The 22,377-nt window shown below is 44.1% G+C and overlaps 1 protein-coding gene and 2 pseudogenes across 1 annotated transcript; 2 read left to right on the forward strand and 1 right to left on the reverse strand.

Annotated features, from left to right (window-relative positions):
• Positions 1 to 3,441: 3,441 nt before the first annotated feature.
• On the reverse strand, positions 3,442 to 4,316 carry LOC115191349 (gap junction Cx32.2 protein-like; annotated as a pseudogene).
• Positions 4,317 to 5,209: 893 nt separating this feature from the next.
• On the forward strand, positions 5,210 to 6,327 carry LOC115191451 (gap junction Cx32.2 protein-like; annotated as a pseudogene).
• A 1,104-nt stretch (positions 6,328 to 7,431) lies between these two features.
• LOC115193517 (gap junction alpha-1 protein) lies at positions 7,432 to 12,753 on the forward strand. Its single transcript, XM_029752216.1, has 2 exons — positions 7,432 to 7,591; positions 9,931 to 12,753. The coding sequence occupies exon 2, from the start codon at positions 9,944 to 9,946 to the stop codon at positions 11,093 to 11,095; it is 1,152 nt and encodes a 383-aa protein (XP_029608076.1). The 5' UTR covers positions 7,432 to 7,591; positions 9,931 to 9,943; the 3' UTR covers positions 11,096 to 12,753.
• Positions 12,754 to 22,377: the final 9,624 nt, after the last annotated feature.

The raw sequence follows: 22,377 nt of genomic DNA on the forward strand, positions 1-22,377 counted from the left end.
CATAAACTACTGCAGCATAAATACTGGAGGCTGAGACAGGAGGGATCAGAAGACACTGTGGCCCCATCCGATGATACCCCCGGACAGGGCCAAACAGGCAGGATATAACCCCACCCACTTTGCCAAAACACAGCCCCCACACCACTAGAGGGATGTCTCCAACCACCAACTTACCGTCCTAAGACAAGGCCGAGTATAGCCCACAGAGATCTCCGCCACGGCACAACCCAAGGGGGGGGGGGCGCCAACCCAGACAGGAAGACCATGTCAGTGACTCAACCCACTCAAGTGACGCACCCCTCCCATGGACGGCATGGAAGAACACCAGTAAGCCAGTGACTCAGCCCCTGTAATAGGGTTAGAGGCAGAGAATCCCAGTGGAGAGAGGGGAACCGGCAAGGCAGAGACAGCAAGGGCGGTTCGTTGCTCCAGCCTTTCCGTTCACCTTCACACTCCTGGGCCAGACTATACTTAATCATAGGACCTACTGAAGAGATAAGTCTTCAGTAAAGACTTAAAAGTTGAGACTGAGTCTGCGTCTCTCACATGGGTAGGCAGACCATTCCATAAAAATGGAGCTCTATAGCCGTTTGCTTAGAAATTCTAGGGACAATTAGGAGGCCTGCGTCTTGTGACCGTAGCGTACGTGTAGGTATGTACGGCAGGACCAAATCGGAAAGATAGGTAGGAGCAAGCCCATGTAATGCTTTGTAGGTTAGCCGTAAAACCTTGAAATCAGCCCTTGCCTTAACAGGAAGCCAGTGTAGGGAGGCTAGCACTGGAGTAATATGATCACATTTTTTGGTTCTAGTCAACCACCTCCACCTGGTTGAAGCCACTCACCAGCTCCAGGGTGGGGAACCAGCAGGCGCCACTCAGTGCATCCAGGATTCTTCAATTCTTGGGAGTGGGTAAGCATCTCATCTTGTTGTAGCATTCAGTCTCCTGTAATCCATCCACATCTTTATTGAGCCATCCTTCTTCATAACAATAACTGTAGGTGAGGAATGCGGGCTGCAAGTCTCCCTGATAATCTTCTGCTCTAACAGCAGTTTGATGTGAGCCTTGACCTTCTTCTACTGACTTGGTGGAAAACATCTGTACCTCTGACATACTGGAACATCATCTATGTGAGGAATCTCATGTTCTATCAGGTCAGTGTATCCTACATCTCCATCCTCTTTAGCAAAAACATCCGAGTACTTACGCCGTAAACCCCTGACCTGTTCTTCCTGAGATGGACTCAATTTGTGAAACTGTAGATCGTTCACCTGTTGTGAAATGGATGGTTTATCTGGCTTTGAACACACCTGAATATGTTCTATGAAAACAGTAGACCTACTCTCATCGGGAAAATCTGTAAACATAACCTCTGTTTCTGAACTGCTAAACACCACCTCTGCTGACTGGGCGGAGGCTAAATGCATACCTGGTTCCAGATACACATTCGCTACCCCCACATTCATAACTGGCATCATTAACTGGCCTGTTTCTTGAGCTATAAAGGCACTGGTGATCAAGATACCTGCTGGCAAGTCACCTTCCTCTGGTGTCAAAGGTTCTAACAGTACTGGTACCCCTGGGCTCAGCCCAACCTGGCAGCCAGTGGCTGAGACCAACTTCATAGTGGGATTAAAAGGTCTGCAGGGGAGAGAAGATTTACAAACTTGTTGTCCTGTTTGTCCTAGGCTCAACATACTTCTAAGGCCTGCCTAAATGTGGCTTCACACTGGTATCTGGCAGTATTGTGGACCATGATGCTGCTTGAGAATGCTGAAATAATTTTGAATTACATTCATTCCCACTAGTCCTGGAACCTCCCCTTTTCTCTCCCTGGTATCTGGGTCCATGGAGTCCTTGACCACTAGAATTCTATAAGGACCGACGCTGGAGTCGAGAATCAGGTACGGGGAGTCAACATTTCATTAGGAACAGACATGGAACAAGACAGGAACAGCGTCAGCACACGGATATACAAAGACAGACGACAATCAATGCAGCAGCGGGGAACAGAGCTGGGGAACTGACAAATATATGGGAGGTAATAAACAGGTGATTGAGTCCAGGTGAATCCAATAAATTGCTAATGCGCGTGACAAGGGAAGCAGGTGTGCGTAATGATGGTGGCAGGAGTGCGTAATGCTGGGGAGCCGGCGTCCTCGTGCGCCCGGGGGGAAGACCGGGAGCAGACATGACAGAATTCCCTGTTTTGGCCTTCCGAGATTGGCAGCAGTCTAAGGCACGGTATCGCAGTGTTTGAGGCGTCACTACAGACCCGGGTTTGATGTTGCAGCCGGCCGCGACCGGGAGACCCATAAGGCGGTGCACAATTGTCCCAGCTTCGTCCAGTTTAGGGGAGGGTTTGGCCGCCTGGGATGTCCTTGTCCCATTGCGCTCTAGCGACTCCTTGTGGCGGGCCAGGCACATGTACGCTGACACGGTCGCCAGTTGTAGTGTTTCTTCCAACACGTTGGTGGGGCTGGCTTCTGGGTGAAGTGAACAGTGTGTCAAGAAACAGTGCGGCTTGGCAGGGTCATGTTTCGGAGGACGCGTGGCTCTCGACCTTCACCTCTCCGGAGTCCGTACGGGACAAGACTGTAACTACCAATTGGGGATATCACGAAATTGGGGAGAAAATATATAAATATAAAATAAAATAATTTTGGTTTTGAAAGGGTTTTACCTATTACCAGTACATCCAACTCTAGGTTGCCTACATAAGGGATGTCTAGACCCTTTTCTGCTTCAGCACAAGCCAACCACAATCTGACAGCAGACCTACACCTTCAGCTTCAAGGTGTAGGTTTCTTTAAAGAAACTCTCTGTGATCAAGCACCCCTTGGAACCTGTATCAATCAAACAGTTTGTATCTAAAACCGTGTCGGTTTTCCACAACCAACACGTGGCCCTCGGCCGAGCTGGCATGGTTTGCCTCCTGCCCCCTTGCTAGGTTGGGGTTCACATTCTGGTTACAACACCTGGCTATGTGTCACCCAAGAAACGCACAAAAACAAAAAACGAATTCAGTCACATTTTAATCATTTAGCAGACAGTCTTATCCAGAGCAAATTAAAGGAGCATTTAGGGTTAAGTGCCTTGCTCAAATGCACATAGGCAGATTTTTCACCTAGCCTACTAAGGGATTCAAACCAGCGACCTTTCAGTTACTTGCCCAACGCTCTTAACCACTAGGCTACCTGCCGCCGTTAACCCAGATGTCGGTAGCCTATGCATCTAATTTCCTCTAACATTCCTAGCCATATGAGATATTTAAGTCACAACTCAGCAATTTCTCATTATTCATTACAACATCCCAGTGTTACCTGCATACGCCACACCCCATGGTGGTAAAAGGGTGTAACACAAATGAAACATCTATGCAATACATTCAATCAGTGTTACACAACAGAGTCAGAGATCACTGGTAAAATCAACAGCATTCTACTGTATTTGGGATCTCTTGTTATAGTTGTGAGGTCTACACTGCATGGCTTTCATCAGCATGGATATCTATACATGAGAAAACAAATTACGAACATAGACAGCGATTCAACCGGACATCTAGCAAAAGGCATCTTTATCAAACTGTGTTTGTCATTAAGTGCATACATCTCAGCTGCTGAAGGGCTGCTACGCCCCTGCCTAACCTTTGACCCAATCAGGTAGAACATCTCGACCACATTGAGGAGCAAAGAGACACAAGCCATCACCTGCAAGAAGATGATAAAGATAGCGTTCTCAGTGGGCCATGACATGAAGCACTCTACACGGTCTCCCTTACATGGGTATCCACTGCATTTAATCTTACTGGGCAACACGAAGCCATACAGGGAATACTAACCCACTATGAATCCAACCTCAAATAGAATCTTAAAAAAACACATGAAACACATGTTACTGACAAGCAAGGTCCCCTATATGTGAACTCTCTCCTTGTCATCAGTGTATTTCGTGGTGATTTCACAATTCTATTATTTCCTTTTGATTGTTGGTGTCTTAGCGGGTTCTCCCTGCGGATGTCGTGTAATGACATGAGCCAGGTAAACCCGAGTGGTGGTGGAGATGAAGACGATCTGAAGAACCCAGAAGCAGATGTGGGAGATGGGGAAAGCCCGGTCTTAGCACAAACTCTTACAGCCCGATGAAAGTGTTTTGCAGACCATATAGGATTGTTCATCTCCCCATACTTTGTCGATCCCTGCCAACAGTACCAGCAGTCTAAACACAAACAGGACAGTCAGTCAAACCTTCCCGACAACCGTAGAGTGGGATTGTACTTTGTCCAACAGGAAGGCAAGAAAGGACCAGTCCTCCATGATTGAAGTTTGGCTAATTGGTCAAAGGGAAGACAAAAAAAATGAAAACGTGATAATAATTGTGTTATTACAAATGTAAATAAAGTAGTCAGCCGATGTTCTATGTAACATGTTTTGCTGCCACGTTAGCTCAAGGATACAGTACCACCTGAATACAACTGTTAAACCAAAGCAGCTTTCTTACCTCAGAGGTGAGCACCGTCTCTTCACGCCAGTTATTTTCTACTGAACTCTTGATGAATTGGATTCTCTCCTCTTACAGTTTGACATCGGTTTCTATCATTATGTTGTCAACACCGTCCACCCCGATACTCACTGACACCCTGCACGATTTTCATTCCTCTTTACAAATGTTTAAACCAAGGAAGGCGGAACTCATGTTCTTCCTCAGAACTGCTTTTTCAACTAAATATGTTATCATTGGTCAGTCAACACCCAATGTCTCATCCCTGTGAAGTAATCAAGTGTCTGTAAATCCAAAAGGCCATGGTGCATTCATGGATGTTATCAAACACGACCCATGGTATTTGGTTCTTACCTACTGTAGAGAGTAGGCAACTGTACTTTTCAAAGATGCCTAACATCAACAGATGCGTTTGCTCATGGAGGATCTCAGCTGTGTACAATCATTTCAAGTACTGACACAAACATTCAGATAAGACAAACATCCGGTAAGAACCACTAACTTTCTGCAGACAATACAGTCAGAGAGGGTTGAATGACTCCACGGAGTGTGTTTGGATCTCACATGTTTAGATCTTCTTTGTGCTGAAGTTAACATGAGGTGAGGGTGGAGCATCAAAAGGTCATCCACTTTTCAAGGAAGTGATCCATTGTTGCATGGGTCAAATTCATAAGTGAAGTCTGATTGGTGTAAAAGTGTGACAACAAGCATGCAGTGTGACTGTGAGTCAGGCTGACCAAACCGCCAGGTTTATAAGAATGGCCTACCCTTTCAGTCTTTCAACATCTTAATCCATGGGCACAAACATTATTCCTCGTCTCCGGCTTGTAGATTAAAATGTATTTCTGACCTGAGCAACAAAACTGGTGAGTAAATCAGTTTTGTACAAACTGAGGATAATACAGTATATCATGTAAACGTAGATGTCAATAGAAATATACAGTAAACTATCATAGATTTTGATTAGAAATGATTTCAACTTAATTTTAAAATAGTCCTGTGAAACAAATGTACTTCTCCAGTCGGGTTGACAGCTCACTAGTCTACTATCAAAGTCAAAGTATAATCTTAGTAGGATTTCACTATTTCTCTATGAAGGGATTCCTGAATAAAATGTTAGACTACTCCTTTTCTTATTCCATAGATACTAATCAGCCGCAACGGGGGACTGGTCATATCTTTCTAAATTACTGGACAAGGTGCAGTCCCACTCAACGGTGATTGGAAAGATATGGATGAGTTTCCTGTTTATCTTCAGGATCCTGGTTCTGGGTGCTGGAGCGGAGAGCGTGTGGGGCGACGAACAGTCTGATTTCTTCTGCAACAACGAAGAACCTGGTTGTGAAAATGTCTGCTACGACTGGATCTTCCCCATATCACACATCCGTTTCTGGGTCATGCAGATCATCTTCATCTCCACTCCGGGGGAAAATCAAAATCAAGGGAATACTGCTGCGTAGCTACATGACCCAATTGCTCTTTAAGATAGCGTTAGAGCTCGCTTTTATTGTGGGACAGTACTACTTATACGGGTTTGTCATGAAATCCTTCTTCCAATGTCAACAAGAGCCCTGTTCCAAACTGGGCGCTGAATACTTCATGTCCCGTCCTACAGAGAAGACCATTTTCATAATATCCATGCTTGTTGTGGCCTGTGTGTCTCTGCTTTTGAATGTGGTCGAGGTGTTTTATTTGATTTGCACCTGAGTAAAATGCGGAGCCAAGAAACAGTGCCCACTGCATATTAGCTCATCTGAGAACACAGCCACCCTCTACAATGAAGCACCAGCATGGTACTGTAACATGGATAGACATAAAGATCACTCACTCATGCCTTCACAGATTCCAGAGCGAAGCTGAACTGTTGGAGGAAGAGAAAAACACGTGTTAGGCTTGAAATAGATTTCACTTGATGATATTCTGCTCTGTGAAGTGACATACTGTAATGGGTGGCCTACAAGTAATATAAAAAGTGTAAAGTTACATTCCAGTGAATTCAGTATGTGTTTGTTCATATTACAGTTAATTTCTATGCTGACAGTGCAATGACAAATGTTTGGCAGGCTATGTATACTGTTAAAAAGAAATTAGAAAAACACCATAGCCACTCATTCCCAGAGCATACACTAGATGGCAGCATAAACTTGGTGATTGAGATCACGTGAACAGCACTGCTGATCTGCAGTATAGGCTATATGTTAAAGTCTTATCTATAGGTCTAGTTCGATGTACATAAGCACACGCAACACAAGTTACCTTTCATGTCAAAGTTCCATATTATAGTGCAACATAAATTCGGTAGGTTTCTTGATGAATTACTCTCATCTTGATTCATGTTTGACACTTTCGGTCTGTCATTTTTATTGAACCTTTATTTAACAAGGCAAGTCAGTTAAGAACAAGTTATTTACAATGACGGCCTACCAAAAGGCAAAAGGCCTCCTGCGAGGACGGGGGCTGGGATTAAAAATACATGAAATATAAATGTAGGACAAAACACAAGAGAGACAACACAACACTACATAAAGGGAGACCTATGACAACAACATAACATGGCATAAGAAATGATGAAAAACAAGATGATCAAACATGTTTTGATCTACATGCGATTAATATGAATTATTTTCACCCATTAAAACATAGCATATTCCACAACTAGGCTACTAGTTTACAGGTTTGCCCACAGGACCTAATACAGAACGCTTTAGTATAGGCTGTAGACTTGGTCTTGGTAAAGTTTTAAATCCATACTGGTCTGAAAAAGGTGTTATTAATCTTTGTTATAAAAAGGTTCATTTTTCTATTGCACAATTACATTTCAGTAGAAGAAAAGTAGAGAAACAGAGCGTAAGGATGTCTAAGTCTTGACGTAGGGGTCAGGTGACTGACTCCAAACTTTTCTCTCCATCGTTACTTTTTTTCTCTCTCCCCCAGCCCGTATGTGGACTGTTATAAGCAAGGAAAGTTTGACAAGTCAGTCTCAGATTCTCCGTGGTCCCAAACTTGGATTTCAAGAAAGCGGTGACTGTTTTGAAGAAGTGACGGAGAAAGTCCCTAAGGGCTCTCTTCTGACTTCTCAGTAACTTTCCAGGTAAGCTTTGCGCTATATCAACTGCCATTATTGACATGAAGAAGTAAAAATTTGTATCTATATATATTTTTTGTCACTGTCAGAAGAAACTAATTTGTGCTCAGATTCCAGGCAGGCTGTGCCAATCCAGACGCATTGTATTTCTATAGGCTATCCGATATAGTAAGGTCCATACTAGATCCTTTATAAAACATTTACTTTTTTCTGGGTTTAATAAGGAAAAGTTTAAATGATCCATCTGTTTCTTTTGCTGTTTTATTTTTCCAATTTCGTGTGTTTAGTGCTTTTAAGATAAACGAGTAACCTGCGGCAAATTACTCAAAGCAGCATGGAATGAATAATTATTACACGCTTTATAGAGGACTTTAACTGAACAGTTTAGAAATTGGAAAGTGGGGATTGATTTGTTTTAAAACAAGCTACATCGTAACCAAGCATATTGACATGTTTCATTGATATTTTTCTTTGGCCTTATAGAAAATCTTCATGAAATGTGATCGAGTTGGGCTACTCGGATTTTTAAAGCTCTTCCTTGCATCTTGAGAGCACAGTTTAAATCCTCTTCCAATGTAAGGAGACCTTGAAGTTGAAATGATGTGCTTACAACCTGACAAATTGCTTTATTCACCCAACTTCTCGTTTCATTGCTGTAGTAACATAATGTCAAGATCAGAGATCTCAGGGGGACGATGGCATCAGTGGGTTTCTTACTGTAGATCAGCAACGTCTACATGGACGTGTTTCTTCTTCTTCAAGTTTCCAAATGGTACTGTGATATTAAATAGGCCTATAAATGACTCAGTGAAACATTTTTTTAATTTATTTTTTATCATGGTACCATCATTATTGAGTAAGAAGCAGTCCTTGGTTATTTTCCACTATACTGTAGGCATCCTGTACAGTAGCCTATGCAGTACAGTATTAGCTAAGTGAAGCCATGCTGTTGGTACATCCTCCAACAGATGGCTTCTACTGATCCATGTTTGTTTATTGTGCAGTCATTCCTGGGATCTTTATTCGGATAGTATTCATGTTTACAAACTTGATTCCTATCTGACATGCAGTGTCATTAGTATCTGTAAGAATTGGGTCTTTGTAGCGGAGCTAGGCAGGTCACTAAAATGCATACAATGAACTGGGGCCCTGTGCTCTACACTCAGAGGCTCAGAGAGAGCGTGTTCCAAACACTCCCCAGCAGGAGAGCTGTTGGTCCCCAGTCTTAGGCTTGCACTGAGAGCAGAGAGTATCGTGCCTTAGTACAGTATCGTGCCTTAGTACACTGTCCACTTCCTTCATAGGCTGTATAGGTAGAGTTTCTACCAGATTTTGGGAATGATATCTACTGAGGATGATAGTTCATGAGGATAAAAATGACATCTATTCTGAAGACCGTATAGTTATTTTCTCAGCTGACTAGTAAATGCATGTGTTATGTGAGGAACAGTAACTGTGTCTACAACTGCACGACATTTCTTTGGGACTGGGGGGGTATTTACATAGCAATCCTTAGATTACACAGTACGGCACAATTTAACATTGACAAATGCTTACACACACGCTATTTGACATCTTTTAATTTGGTCGGCGTCTCTTATTTCTACGTTGTTTCATGTTTATTACAGTTGTTAACAAACAATGGTTTGATGAGAAACAGCTCCCCGGCACATGTTTTCATACCCTGCCGATGAAGGGGAAACAAATGTCTGCGCTTGTGTTTCCCCAACCTGGGTCCTATCATCTACCATTACACTGTTCACTTACTCAGTATTTTAAGAAGTACCATCAACACTGGTTGGACCACACAATGTGATTCTCCTCTTGTTACTTCCAATAGGAAGACAATAGCCTTTAAAATGGCTCTCCGGATTGACGATTCATTAAGCGTAGTGAAAGGTAGCCGTTGACATCGGCCTTGTTCAGATCTTTTCCGGCGATTGGATTTGTTCTGTGCGTCACTACAGCCATCACAAGATTTTCCTCAAACATTGAGATGTGTTTGACACATTGAGTCTGTACCGGTACCCCCTGTATATAGCCCCGCTATTGTTATTTACTGCTGCTTTTTAATTATTTGTTTTTCTTATCTCTTACTTTTTTGAAACTTTTATTTTGACTTGTATTTTCTTAAAACTGCATCATTGGTTAAGGGCTTGTAAGTAAGCATTTCCCTGTATGGTCTACACCTGTTGTATTCGGCGCATGTGGCAAATAAAATTTGATTTGATTTGATCCAATTCACAAATGTAACTTGAGATATAGTGCTATATAACCGTGTTTACTGTATATAGGAATATGTTTGAACACTTACAGTATATTCATTATTTTCTGTCTAATTGCAGCTAAAACTCCATCATGGGTGACTGGAGTGCTTTGGGGAGGCTACTGGACAAGGTTCAGGCTTACTCCACGGCTGGAGGGAAGGTGTGGCTCTCTGTCCTCTTCATCTTCAGAATCCTGGTGCTGGGGACGGCTGTGGAGTCTGCCTGGGGGGACGAGCAGTCCGCCTTCAAGTGCAACACCCAGCAACCTGGTTGTGAGAACGTGTGCTACGACAAATCCTTTCCTATATCACATGTAAGGTTCTGGGTGTTACAGATTATCTTTGTCTCGACGCCGACTCTTCTCTACCTTGCCCATGTGTTCTACCTGTTGAGAATAGAGCAGAAGATTAACCGCAAAGAAGAAGGGCTGAAAACCATCCAGAACGACGGAGGCGACGTGGACGTACCTCTGAAGAAGATTGAGTTAAAAAAGCTCAAGCATGGGCTGGAGGAGCATGGGAAGGTTAAGATGAAGGGAGCCCTCTTGAGAACCTACATTGTCAGCATTTTCTTTAAGTCCATCTTTGAGGTGGGCTTCCTGGTCATACAGTGGTACATTTACGGCTTCAGCTTGGCCGCTGTCTACACCTGTGAGAGGTCCCCCTGTCCTCACAGAGTGGACTGTTTCCTCTCCAGACCCACTGAGAAAACCGTCTTCATCATCTTCATGCTGGTAGTCTCTCTGGTCTCCCTGGTTCTGAATGTCATTGAGCTCTTCTACGTGACGTTCAAGAGGATCAAAGACCGCGTGAAGGGGAAACAACCGCCCGTCCACTACCCTGGCACTGGGACATTAAGCCCCACTCCCAAGGATCTGTCCACCACTAAGTATGCCTACTATAATGGCTGTTCCTCTCCCACTGCCCCCCTGTCACCCATGTCACCCCCGGGGTACAAGCTGGCCACTGGGGAGAGAACCAACTCCGTTCGCAACTACAACAAGCAAGCCAACGAGCAAAACTGGGCCAACTACAGCACAGAGCAGAACCGCCTGGGCCATAATGGCAGCACCATCTCCAACTCCCATGCACAGGCCTTTGACTTCCCTGACGACACCCAGGAGAGTAAGAAAATGACCCCAGGGCACGAGCTGCAGCCGTTGGCCCTGATGGACCCCAGGCCTTGCAGTCGAGCCAGCAGTCGCATGAGCAGTCGGCCAAGGCCAGACGATCTAGATGTCTAGCCCCTCCCCAGCCCCCCCTGTCGGTGGCCTTGGCGCCAGAGAACAGAGAGTACAAGGGGGGCGGGGGCAGGGCGGGGCATAGCCCATTCACTGTCCTAACTAGAGAGTCAATAAAGAGACATTAAAATACTTACACTGTTGGAGGTACTATACATTTATTGATGACTTTGAAACTAGTGGAGCTAACAAGCTTTAACAACAAAAACATCTAGTGGGCGAAGAACATGTGACCCTGTTCCGATAACTGTGCCCACGTTTCACTTTAGAAGAATATGCCTTGGCGATGTGTTAGTTATCATGTTTTTACCTGTAGGTTTCATTATATGGCCTCACACAGTTACATTCCATTTAGAAAGATTGCACTTCAGTATAACAGCAATGTGTCTTTTTCCATGCTTTGCAAGTAGTTTGAAAACATTTGGCTTGTAAGTCTCCGTCACACTCATCTTCTGTATGACTTCCAAGTCTGTCTTGTGAAACAGGATTGTAAGAAGGATGCTCAGTTTCATGAATTAATATTTATTTATTAGTAAAAGTACATCCACCACTAGATAAAAAATGTACTACTATCCAAGGTCATATCCATATAAATGATATAAAGTCACCACACCCAACTGCATATTTATTGATAATAATAAAAAATGATTAATACAATACAATTTTCTCAACAAATAAGAGGTTGCTTTTATTATCGTGGACTGTCATTTCCTGATAAACTTTGAATTTATGTGGTGTCGGTTGTTTTATTTGATATTTGTTGTTTTGGGTTTTGTGGGAAAGTGGTTGCTTTCAGATTGTGGACTCAAGCTGCTGTAAGAGAAATACAGAGCAACAGTTTTTTATTTTGGGTCTCAAAGCATCTTTGAAAGAAACCTTTATTTTCTTCTCATTTTAAAGTGTATGTCTGCTTTTTCTTTTCTTTCCTGTAGGATGGTAGAGGAGGGCAGTAGAATGATTATTTGTGTTTTACCTTTGGAGTGACATTTTTCTTTTTTTTTAACTCAATGTAATCATTGCTGCTTGAGAGATAGATTTTTAGTACTGTAAATCAAGCTAACTGTTTCACCAATGTGAGTTTTTAGAAGACTGCTTATAGAGCTAGACTAATATTTAGTCAAATATATTAAAAGGTATATGCCAATGTAGCTCCACAACTACCAAACACTTGTAGATGGGATTTCAATTGGACATTTTCATGTTTTCGGTGTTTTTTTCTCTCCCAATATTGCATCATGGTATTTCGGTACGTCAACAGAGAGTTTCATGGGTTATTCAGCTACAATGGTGTTTGCACTGAGATCTTGACTACGGTGTAATATGAGGCAAAAAAAGTGGCAAATGTTTTCTGATATGCATGTTACTAATTTATTTTACTATACACCAGGCAGAAATCACTACAGTACATACATTCAGACAGGGCTTTTTTTTTTGTGACCGCTGGTTTCAATGATCTCAAAAGGCTAAAGCAAAGGGCCTCCATTCAGAATACAAGACACACTTCGGTGTACATTTGTTTAATAATGTGGTCAGCTAATGTCATTCCATGGAAATCCACTGTTGTACAGTGTGTAAGTGCATGAGAGCAAGAAAAAAACAACAAATTAATTATATCTGTGAAAGGCTTTTTTAACCAATAAAGATTTTTTCTTTCTTTACAAGTCTGTCATCATATGCACCTCATTCTGCCTTTCCTCTTCTTGATTCAGTATGTGTCTATAGTCCAGACTCATTGGGCCACCAGAACCTAAGTGCCTTAAAAATAGGTATTAAATAGATATTATGGTCAAAAGATACATTTGTCATGTGTTGAGACTACAGTAGCCTTTCTTCTATCGTAGGTAACACCCCCCCCCCCCCCCCCAATGATCATATATGATCCCCTGCTCGTGGATATTAAGAGAATGATAAGTACTATATAGTATATGTAGTGAAAATGCCTTGGAGACTTTGAAAACTTCATAATATGCAAAGACTCAGCACTTTTTTCTCTTATCCAAGTTTCCTATTTAACCTTTCCACAAAGCTAAATAAAACCACATGTTTGGATCCAGTCTGTAGACCACATGTGGCTGGAGCCGAGGAGAAAAGCTCGACTTTGATCCAATGCTAATTAATCTACATTTTAATTTAACAATGACTTTTTTTATCAGGACTTTTAAACAAGATGTCACTGTAAGACACAAAAACAGTTGAAACACACCATTTAAAAGACAAATATTTATTACATAATGCATTTACATAACAGTAGATACCAATTAAGAACTATTGCCAGAGTTTGAAAAGTAACAGAGCAGCAGTTTACTCAATTAAGATAAAGTTATCTAAAATGTGTTTCAACAATCTGTATTCTCTGTTTAAAAGCAAATACATTACTGTTGAGTACTAAATGGCAGAAATAGTTCAAACGTAAAACAAAATTAGCAAAACTAAATCACAGCATTTTCACATTTCAAACAGTAGTCCTAGCACATTTGAAAGCATTCAGAAGGTGATGGAAAACTATAGTACTACAACTTCTGACCCTCTGGTGCAGATGCTAACCACATGCATACTTGATAAATGTCAAATAAAGTCCTGTGATTGTAACTGCACTTGGTGCAGTGGTCAGGTTAGAAAGGCAACATTTTACTGTGTTTATGCATGTTTCATTGCTTCTTTTTAGACAACAAGGATTGAAATGAGAACAGCTTTACAGCGCTTTAAGCCTTATTTTCTTCACAGACTACTGTAAACCTCAACGTCTGAGTTACATTTCCACCGCCTGTTCAACCGTTCAGACCACAAGGCCAGGGCGGTGCTACCAATACATACTGTAGTAAAGCTAATAGAAACAGCTGGTGCCTGGTGTAGACCTCACGTGATATTTCACGTCACAAAATAAGCTTTTAAAAGTTATTTATTCCTTTTATCATGTCAGTGGGGTGGAAATGAGTTTTATTAGGCATCTTTGACAGATTAGCCATTCCCTTGTCCTCTAAAGGAAAACTACAGATGAATGGGTAGCACAACACATCAAAAAGTGAGATAAACTATCTACTGTACTATATATGGTAGATATAGCCAGGTCCATAATTATTGTCAACCTTTGATAAAGATGAGCAAAAAAGACTGTATGAAATATATAATACAAATACTGAGCTGTATTGCATATTGCAAGCAAAATATTCCCATAACATCAAAGATCCACCACCATATTTTACAGTGGGTATGAGGTACTTTTCTGCATATGCTTCTGTTTTTCTACGCCAAATACACCACTTCGATCGGAACCGGTGCTATGATCAGATGACATGAAAATAGAGCTCTTTGGCCACGCACACCAGTGGTGGATTTGGCGTTGAAAAACAGAAGCATATGTAGAAAAGTACCCCATACCTACGTTAAAATATGGTGATGAATTTTTGACGATATGGGGATATTTTGCTTCCACTTCCTTGTTAAGGTCAAGGGCATCATGAACTCTACCCAGTGCTAGGACATTCTACCCAGTGCTAGGACATTCTACCCAGTGCTAGGACATTCTACCCAGTGCTAGGACATTCTACCCAGTGCTAGGACATTCTACCCAGTGCTCTGACATTCTACCCAGTGCTAGGACATTCTACCCAGTGCTAGGACATTCTACCCAGTGCTAGGACATTCTACCCAGTGCTAGGACATTCTACCCAGTGCTAGGACATTCTACCCAGTGCTAGGACATTCTACCCAGTGCTCTGACATTCTACCCAGTGCTAGGACATTCTACCCAGTGCTAGGACATTCTACCCAGTGCTAGGACGTTCTACCCAGTGCTAGGACATTCTACCCAGTGCTAGGACATTCTACCCAGTGCTAGGACATTCTACCCAGTGCTAGGACATTCTACCCAGTGCTAGGACATTCTACCCAGTGCTCTGACATTCTACCCAGTGCTAGGACATTCTACCCAGTGCTAGGACATTCTACCCAGTGCTAGGACATTCTACCCAGTGCTAGGACATTCTACCCAGTGCTAGGACATTCTACCCAGTGCTAGGACATTCTACCCAGTGCTAGGACATTCTACCCAGTGCTCTGACATTCTACCCAGTGCTCTGACATTCTACCCAGTGCTAGGACATTCTACCCAGTGCTAGGACAAAAACCCAGTTGCCTCTGCCTTAGTCTATGTGATTAATGGGGGCTTAGCTAAAGCGGTGTTTGTGAGACAAGGACGTATCCCAAAGGGGCCTGTGGCTGGGTCTTTTTATAAACTCATCTGTAGAGTCTGAATGGTTTGAGCTACAAACTATTAAAAACTATCTATGAAAAGCTGAGAATCCCACGAATACACATACTGTATGTTTTCCTCTGTGATGCTCACAAGCTACACGAGATTTGTGAGAAGATAAAGGGTTATTCTACATAGAAGATTGTCATAGGAAATCCCTACAATACTGTATTAAGCTCACATAGTTGTTGTCACAAACTCCAAACTCCACACAGTTGTCATTGACTAGTTGAATATTCATTTCCCCACTGATCAAACCATTTCTGTACTTACAGCATTCATAGAAATTCCTTTTTATCAGGCTTTTGCTTTGGCGGACGTTATTTTATTGTTTATGTCAAATAGTTTTGTATTCTACTTGTAGCCCTGGTTGTCCTGAAAATAAAATGGTAAAACACTTAATTGTGAGGCTAAATATAAGAGCTGGACATGCAGATAAATGAAAGTCAGATGAATGAAAATACAAATTTTGCTGGGGTCTCGGGACTGATACTGTAGTGTTAAGGATTTGGAAAGATTCTGTATGGGGGAATGGTTTTAAGATCCCTCGCAACGCATTCTCCAATCTCATAAAAGATTTTAGAAAAAGGCAAGGAGAGGGTTCTGGAGTATAGACAACGGGGTGCCAATAATTGTGACCCCTTTCTTTTTTAAGATTTTGCATTATTTGTTCAACAAAATCTCTTTCTCTGAGCAATTGTATATTAGTATAAAATAATATATATATTTTTTAGCATACAATACAGCTCATTATTTTTATAAATATTTTTTGCTCATCTTTATCAATGGTGCCAATAATTATGGAACCGACTAGACAGTATAGCATTCACCTCTTAACTGACCTATGGAGTTTTTTTTTTACATGCCTTTCACTTTCCCATCTCTTGTTAGGACAAAGCTGTGGCCACAACACAGACTTGACCCTATTTACTTTACAGTCACCGTTATTGGGTCAGCTAACAAACTTCGACATGTAGCTCTTTCAAAATCACAGCATGGAAATATCCCACCTGCTGCTAGCTGGCAGTTGCAGGGATTATAGGTGAAACAGAACATCATGTTTCATCCCTTCAAGCAGGTCTTTCATCAGAATCAAACCGAGCACAGAGAGTATAAACCCAGGCTGGATAAACCCAACCATTCCACATGTATGTGAGAAAAATGTAGGAGATCACATAGTCACTGTATGTGCTACCTGTGTACCGGAACCTCAGATCTTCTTTAATGGGCAGATCCACAGTGAGTGCGGATATCATGCTCAGTCATGTTTCCTGAGCTGTCTACAAACTCCTAACTGTTTATATAAGCATAAGGAAAGGAAAACATTAGGATGCTTCCAATTTTAAATGGCTAGAGTAGCAGATCTCAAATGGTCTCCGCTTTCTTTGTGGTTGCAAATTGGATTCATACCCAATACATTTTCTTAGAATTTTTCCTCTGCCGGACGGAGGCCCCCAACCAGAGCACTGTTGTTTTATTAAACACGGGAAAGCTGCTCCGTACATGTCTAAAGAACATGAGGACATGCACTGAGTCAAAGTAGGTTTGTGCTAATGCACTTTTACTGTCAGTTAGACAAGCACACACCACCATGCCCAATCTATTAGGGATCTGCCCTGGAAGTGTCCACCATAAGTGGAGCCATAGCAGGATGTATGTGCTGAAATGTGGGGTCCCAGAGCATAAGAGCATGTGCCCCCAGGGTTTCCTCCCACGGAAAAGGACACAAAAACACAAGGTAAACAGTTCTGTATCTGAACTATGTGTTTTTATTAGTTCCTTTTTTTATGAACTGACTTAAATAGAAGAGTTGAATAATTGTTGAAAAGTTACCAGACACTGAAAGCTAAAAGCATTCTTAGGGGTTCTTACCATAATATCAGCCATAAAACATCACTTCATTAAACTTAATGCATTCTTTTTTTTATTACATTTCACACACACACACACACACACACACACACACACACACACACACACACACACACACACATTCATATTTTTATGTGCCTTTATTTCAAGGCAGATAAACCACAGATTGCAGAAAGCTGTGTCCCAGACATTTTTGCTTTTGAAGTCTGTGAGCAGCATATGAGGCATATGGTTAATGAGCTTCCTTGTCCCACACAACGGGAGCCTAAGGCAGAGAGAGATGCAGAGAAGAAGCACTGAGGACAAAAACAGGATCTCTCAGGTAGCTGGAATCAAATCAAAATCAAATCTAATCTAATTTTATTTGTCACATGCTTGGTAAACAAGAAGTGTGGACTATCCGTGAAATGCTTACAGGCCCTTCCAAACAATGTATTGAGAAGAAAAGGAAAGTAATAACATGAGAAATAAATATACAATGAGTAACGATAACTTGGTTATATACACAGGGTACCAGTACCAAGTCGAAGTGCATGGGTACAAGGTATTTGAGATAGATATGTTCATATAAGTAGGGGTAAAATTACTAGACAACAGTATAGATAATAAACTGTAACAGCAGCGTATGTGATGAGTCAAAAGTGTCATGCCTGCTCTCGCTCCCCCTCTCTGGCGCTCGAAGGCGCCAGGAGACCCATCATTACGCATACCTGTCACCATCGTTACGCGCATCAGAGCTTCATGGGACTCACCTGGACTCTATTACTTTATTGATTGCCTCCCCTATATCTGTCACTTCGTCAGTTTCTTCCCGTGTCTGCATTAATGTTGTTTTGTTTCCCCTGTCCAGACACTGTCTGTGTTCTGTTTCATGTCCGTTGTTTATGAAATGTTCACTCCCTGCACTTGCTTCTCATCTCCTAGCGTCTGTCCTTACACAAATGTGTGCAAAAAGGGTCAATGCAGATAGTCCAGGTAGCTATTTGGCTAACTGTTTAGCAGTCTTAAAGCTTGGGTGTAGAAGCTGGTCAGGGCCCTGTTGGTTACAGACTTAGTGCATCGGTACCGCTCGCAGTGCAGTAGCTGAGAGAACAGTCTATGACTTGGGTGGCTGGAGTCTTTGACAGTTTTTAAGGCCTTCCTCTGACACTGCCTGGTATAGAGGTCCAGGATGGCAAGAATCTCGGCTCCAGTGATGTACTGGGCCATTCGCACTACCCTCTGTAGCGCCTTGCGGTCGGAGGCCAAGCAGTTGCCATACCAAGTGGTGATGCAGCCAGCCAGGATGCTCTCAATGGTGCAGCTGTAGAACATTTTGAGGATCTTAAATGTAAATGTAAATGTAGGATCTGAGGGCCCATGCCAAATCTGTTCAGCCTCCTGAGGGGGAAGCAACATTGTTGTGCCTTCACGACTGTGTTGGTGTGTGTGGACCATGTTCATTCCTTAGTGATGTAGAACCCGAGGAACTTGAAGCTCTCTACCCACTCCACTGCAGCCCTGTTGATGTGGATGGGGCGTGCTCCTGTTCCTGTAGTCCACCATCAGCTTTCTCTTGCTGACGTTAAGGGAGAGGCTGTTGTCCTGGCACCACGCTGCCTGGTCACTGACATCTTGCCTTTAGGCTGTCACATCGTCGTCGGTGATCAGGTCTACCACCATTGTGTAGTCGGCAAACTTAACGATGGTGTTGGAGTCGTGCACGGCCACGCAGTTGTGGGTGAACAGGGAGTACAGGAGGGGACAAAGTGTTGAGGGTCAGTGTGGCAGATGTGTTGTTGCCCACCCTCACCACCTGAGGGTGGCCTGTCAGGAAGGGTGAGAGCAAGCCTTGTATGAATTTCTGTGTGTGGAGTAATCTATGTGATCTAGAGTTTTGTTGCCTCTAGTTGCACAGGTGACATGCTGGTAAAAATGAAGTAAAACAAATTTCAGTTTCTCTGCATTAAAATCATTGATCACGAAAAGCACCACCTCTGGACGTGCATGTTCCTGTTTGCTTATGGCCCTATGCAGCTCATTGAGTGCAGTCTTAGTGCCAGCATCAGTTTGTGATAGACAGCTACGGAAAATATAGATGAAAACTCTCTTGGTAAATAGTATGGTCTGCATCGTATCATGAGGTATTCTAACTCAGGCAAGCAAAAACTTGAGACTTAACATTATAGATTGCGCACCAGCTGTTTTTAACAAAGAGACCGACCTCTCCCCACTCCATCTTACCAAAGGCTGCCGACCGGTAATGTTCACCTAAAAGGTTTTCGGGCACTGAGAACATTTCAGGTCTGCTGAGCGCAAACTTCTGTGCAACTTCCAGCGTGCGTTATCATTTTTAATTTAGTGTTTTAACTGTGGCCAAGTAGGCTACTGTGGCTATTTGATCATAATGTAGGCCTACCATGTGTGGTGTTCAATGTAAGCCTAACTATGTCAAACGGTGGGTGTAGCTGGTGCATGGAAGTCAGGCGCAGGAGAGCAGAGATGAGTGGACAAAGCACTTTACTGAGGCAATTATTAGAACACACGCAACTGCATCACAAAAACAAATGCCCACAGAACAAGTGTGGCAGCACAAAGAACAACAACCAAGTACAAAGTACCGGCTGCCACAAAGCACGGGTACAAAACAAAACCCGGCGCAAACCAGCTGGAAGCGTGCCAACCTTGACAATAAACAATACCCCACACAGACATGGAGGGAACAGAGGGCGAAATACACATAGTAATTATGAGGAGATGTAAACCAGGTTTCCAGGAAAACAAGACAAAACAAATGGAAAATGAAAGGTGGAGCAGCGATGGCTAGAAGACCGGTGACGCCGACCGCCGAACGCCGACCGCCGAACGCCGCCTGAACAAGGAGAGGGACCGACTTCGGCGGAAGCCGTGACAAATTACTTGAATCTTTGAAAAAAACATGCAGGTCTTGACATTAACTTGTTTATGCACTTGTCCGAGGTGACTGAACATTTTGTTGTGTTGTTTGATGCAAGAAACCACTTTACAGAATACAATTCATTATTATTCCAATACCATTATTACAGAAAATCAGACAAATTATGCTACCCTCTGCCTGTTTGCTACTTAGCTTATTCAAGCCTGTCTCAAAATACACCACTGCCCTTTTAAGAAAAAAAAATCTTTACCTGTCACGTCCTGGCCAGTATAAGGGTTAATTAGTATTGTAGTTTGGTCAGGACGTGACAGAGGGTATTTGTTTTATGTGGTTCAGGGTGGTGTGTTTGTTTAAAGGGTGTTTGATGTAGTATTTCCGGGGTTGTGGTTTATAGTCTATGTTTATGTATTTCTATGTGTAGTCTGGTGAGAGTGTTTCTATGTTGTGTTGATTGGGGTTGGGACTCTCAGTTGAAGGCAGGTGTTGTCTATCTGCCTTTGATTGAGAGTCCCATATATTGGGGTGTGTTTGTGATTCGTGGGTGATTGTTCTGTGTTGAGCTTTGCTTGGCCAGACTGGTTTTTTGTTGATCGGTCGTTTCTTTGTTATTGTTGTATGTTCATTTTTGGAAGTAATTAAAAATCAAGATGAGCATACACGTACCTGCTGCGTATTGGTCCTCCTTCACCGACGACAATCGTGACAGAATCACCCACCACTCAAGGACCAAGCAGCAGAGGAAGGAGCAGACGGCGTTCGAGTTGGACTGGCGGGAGAAGTGGACTTGGGAGGAAATTCTGGACGGGGCCGGACCTTGGCATCAGGCTGGGGAGTATCGCCGCCCGCAGTGGGAAATTGAGGCAGCCAAGGCAGAGAGGCGGTGGTACGAGGCCAGAGACGCGCTGAGGGAGAAGCACGAGAGGCACCCCCAAGAATTTCTTTGGGGGGGGCACACGGGTAGTTTGGCTAGGCGTAGGAAGAGCCGGAAGCCAGCTACCCGTGGTTATATGGAGGAGCGTATGGGGTGGGGAGCGCTATGTTTCGCTGAGAAGCGCACTCTCACCCATACGCACGCACAGTCCGGTGCGAGTTATTCCAGCCCCTCGCAGGTGCCGTGCTAGAGCGGGCATCCAGCCTGGTAGGAGGATGCCTGCGCAGCGCATCTGGTCGCCGGTACGCCTCCGAGGACCAGGCTACCCAACTCCCGCTCTACACACGGCTACCATCAGGCCCCTGCACAGCCCAGTCTGCCCTGTACGAGCACTCCGCTCATACAGGGCTACTAGTTCCATCCAGCCAAGGCGGGTTGTGCAGGAGGTAAAATCTAGACCGGCTGTGCACCTCCATAGCCCTGGGTTGCCAGCTCCTGTCTCTCGTGCGGACCCGGAAGTGCGTCAACCCAGTCCGACTCGTCCTGTTCCCGCTCCCCGCACTAGCCTGCAAGTGCGCAAACACAGCCTCGCCAGTCAACAGTCGTCAGAGCTGCCCGCCAGTCAACAGTCGACGGAGCTGCCCGCCAGTCAACAGTCGTCGGAGCTGCCCGCCAGTCAACAGTCGTCGGAGCTGCCCGCCAGTCAACAGTCGTCGGAGCTGCCCGCCAGTCAACAGTCGTCGGAGCTGCCCGCCAGTCAACAGTCGCCGGAGTGGTCAGACTGCGCTGAACTGCCGGAGTGGCCAGACTGCGCTGAACTGCCGGAGTGGCCAGACTGCGCTGAACTGCCGGAGTGGCCAGACTGCCCTGAACTGCCGGAGTGGCCAGACTGCGCTGAACTGCCGGAGTGGCCAGACTGCGCTGAACTGCCGGAGTGGCCAGACTGAGCTGAACTGCCGGAGTGGCCAGACTGCCCTGAACTGCCGGAGTGGCCAGACTGCCCTGAACTGCCGGAGTGGCCAGACTGCCCTGAACTGCCGGAGTGGCCAGACTGCCCTGAACTGCCGGAGTGGCCAGACTGCCCTGAACTGCCGGAGCTGCCAGACTGCCCTGAACTGCCGGAGCTGCCAGACTGCCCAGACTGTCCCCGAGCTGCCAGACTGCCCAGACTGTCCCGAGCTGCCAGACTGCCCAGACTGTCCCGAGCTGCCAGACGCCAGACTGCCCAGACTGTCCCGAGTTGCCAGACTGCCCAGACTGCCCCGAGTTGCCAGACTGCCCCGAGTTGCCAGACTGCCCCGAGCTGCCAGACTGGCCAGACTGCCCCGAACTGCCAGAGTGGCCCGACTGCCGGGAAAGGCCTGAACCGGAGCCACCTCCTGATATAAGTGGGT

Source organism: Salmo trutta, chromosome 1 (assembly GCF_901001165.1).
Source record: "Salmo trutta chromosome 1, fSalTru1.1, whole genome shotgun sequence".
NCBI lineage: Eukaryota > Metazoa > Chordata > Actinopteri > Salmoniformes > Salmonidae > Salmo > Salmo trutta.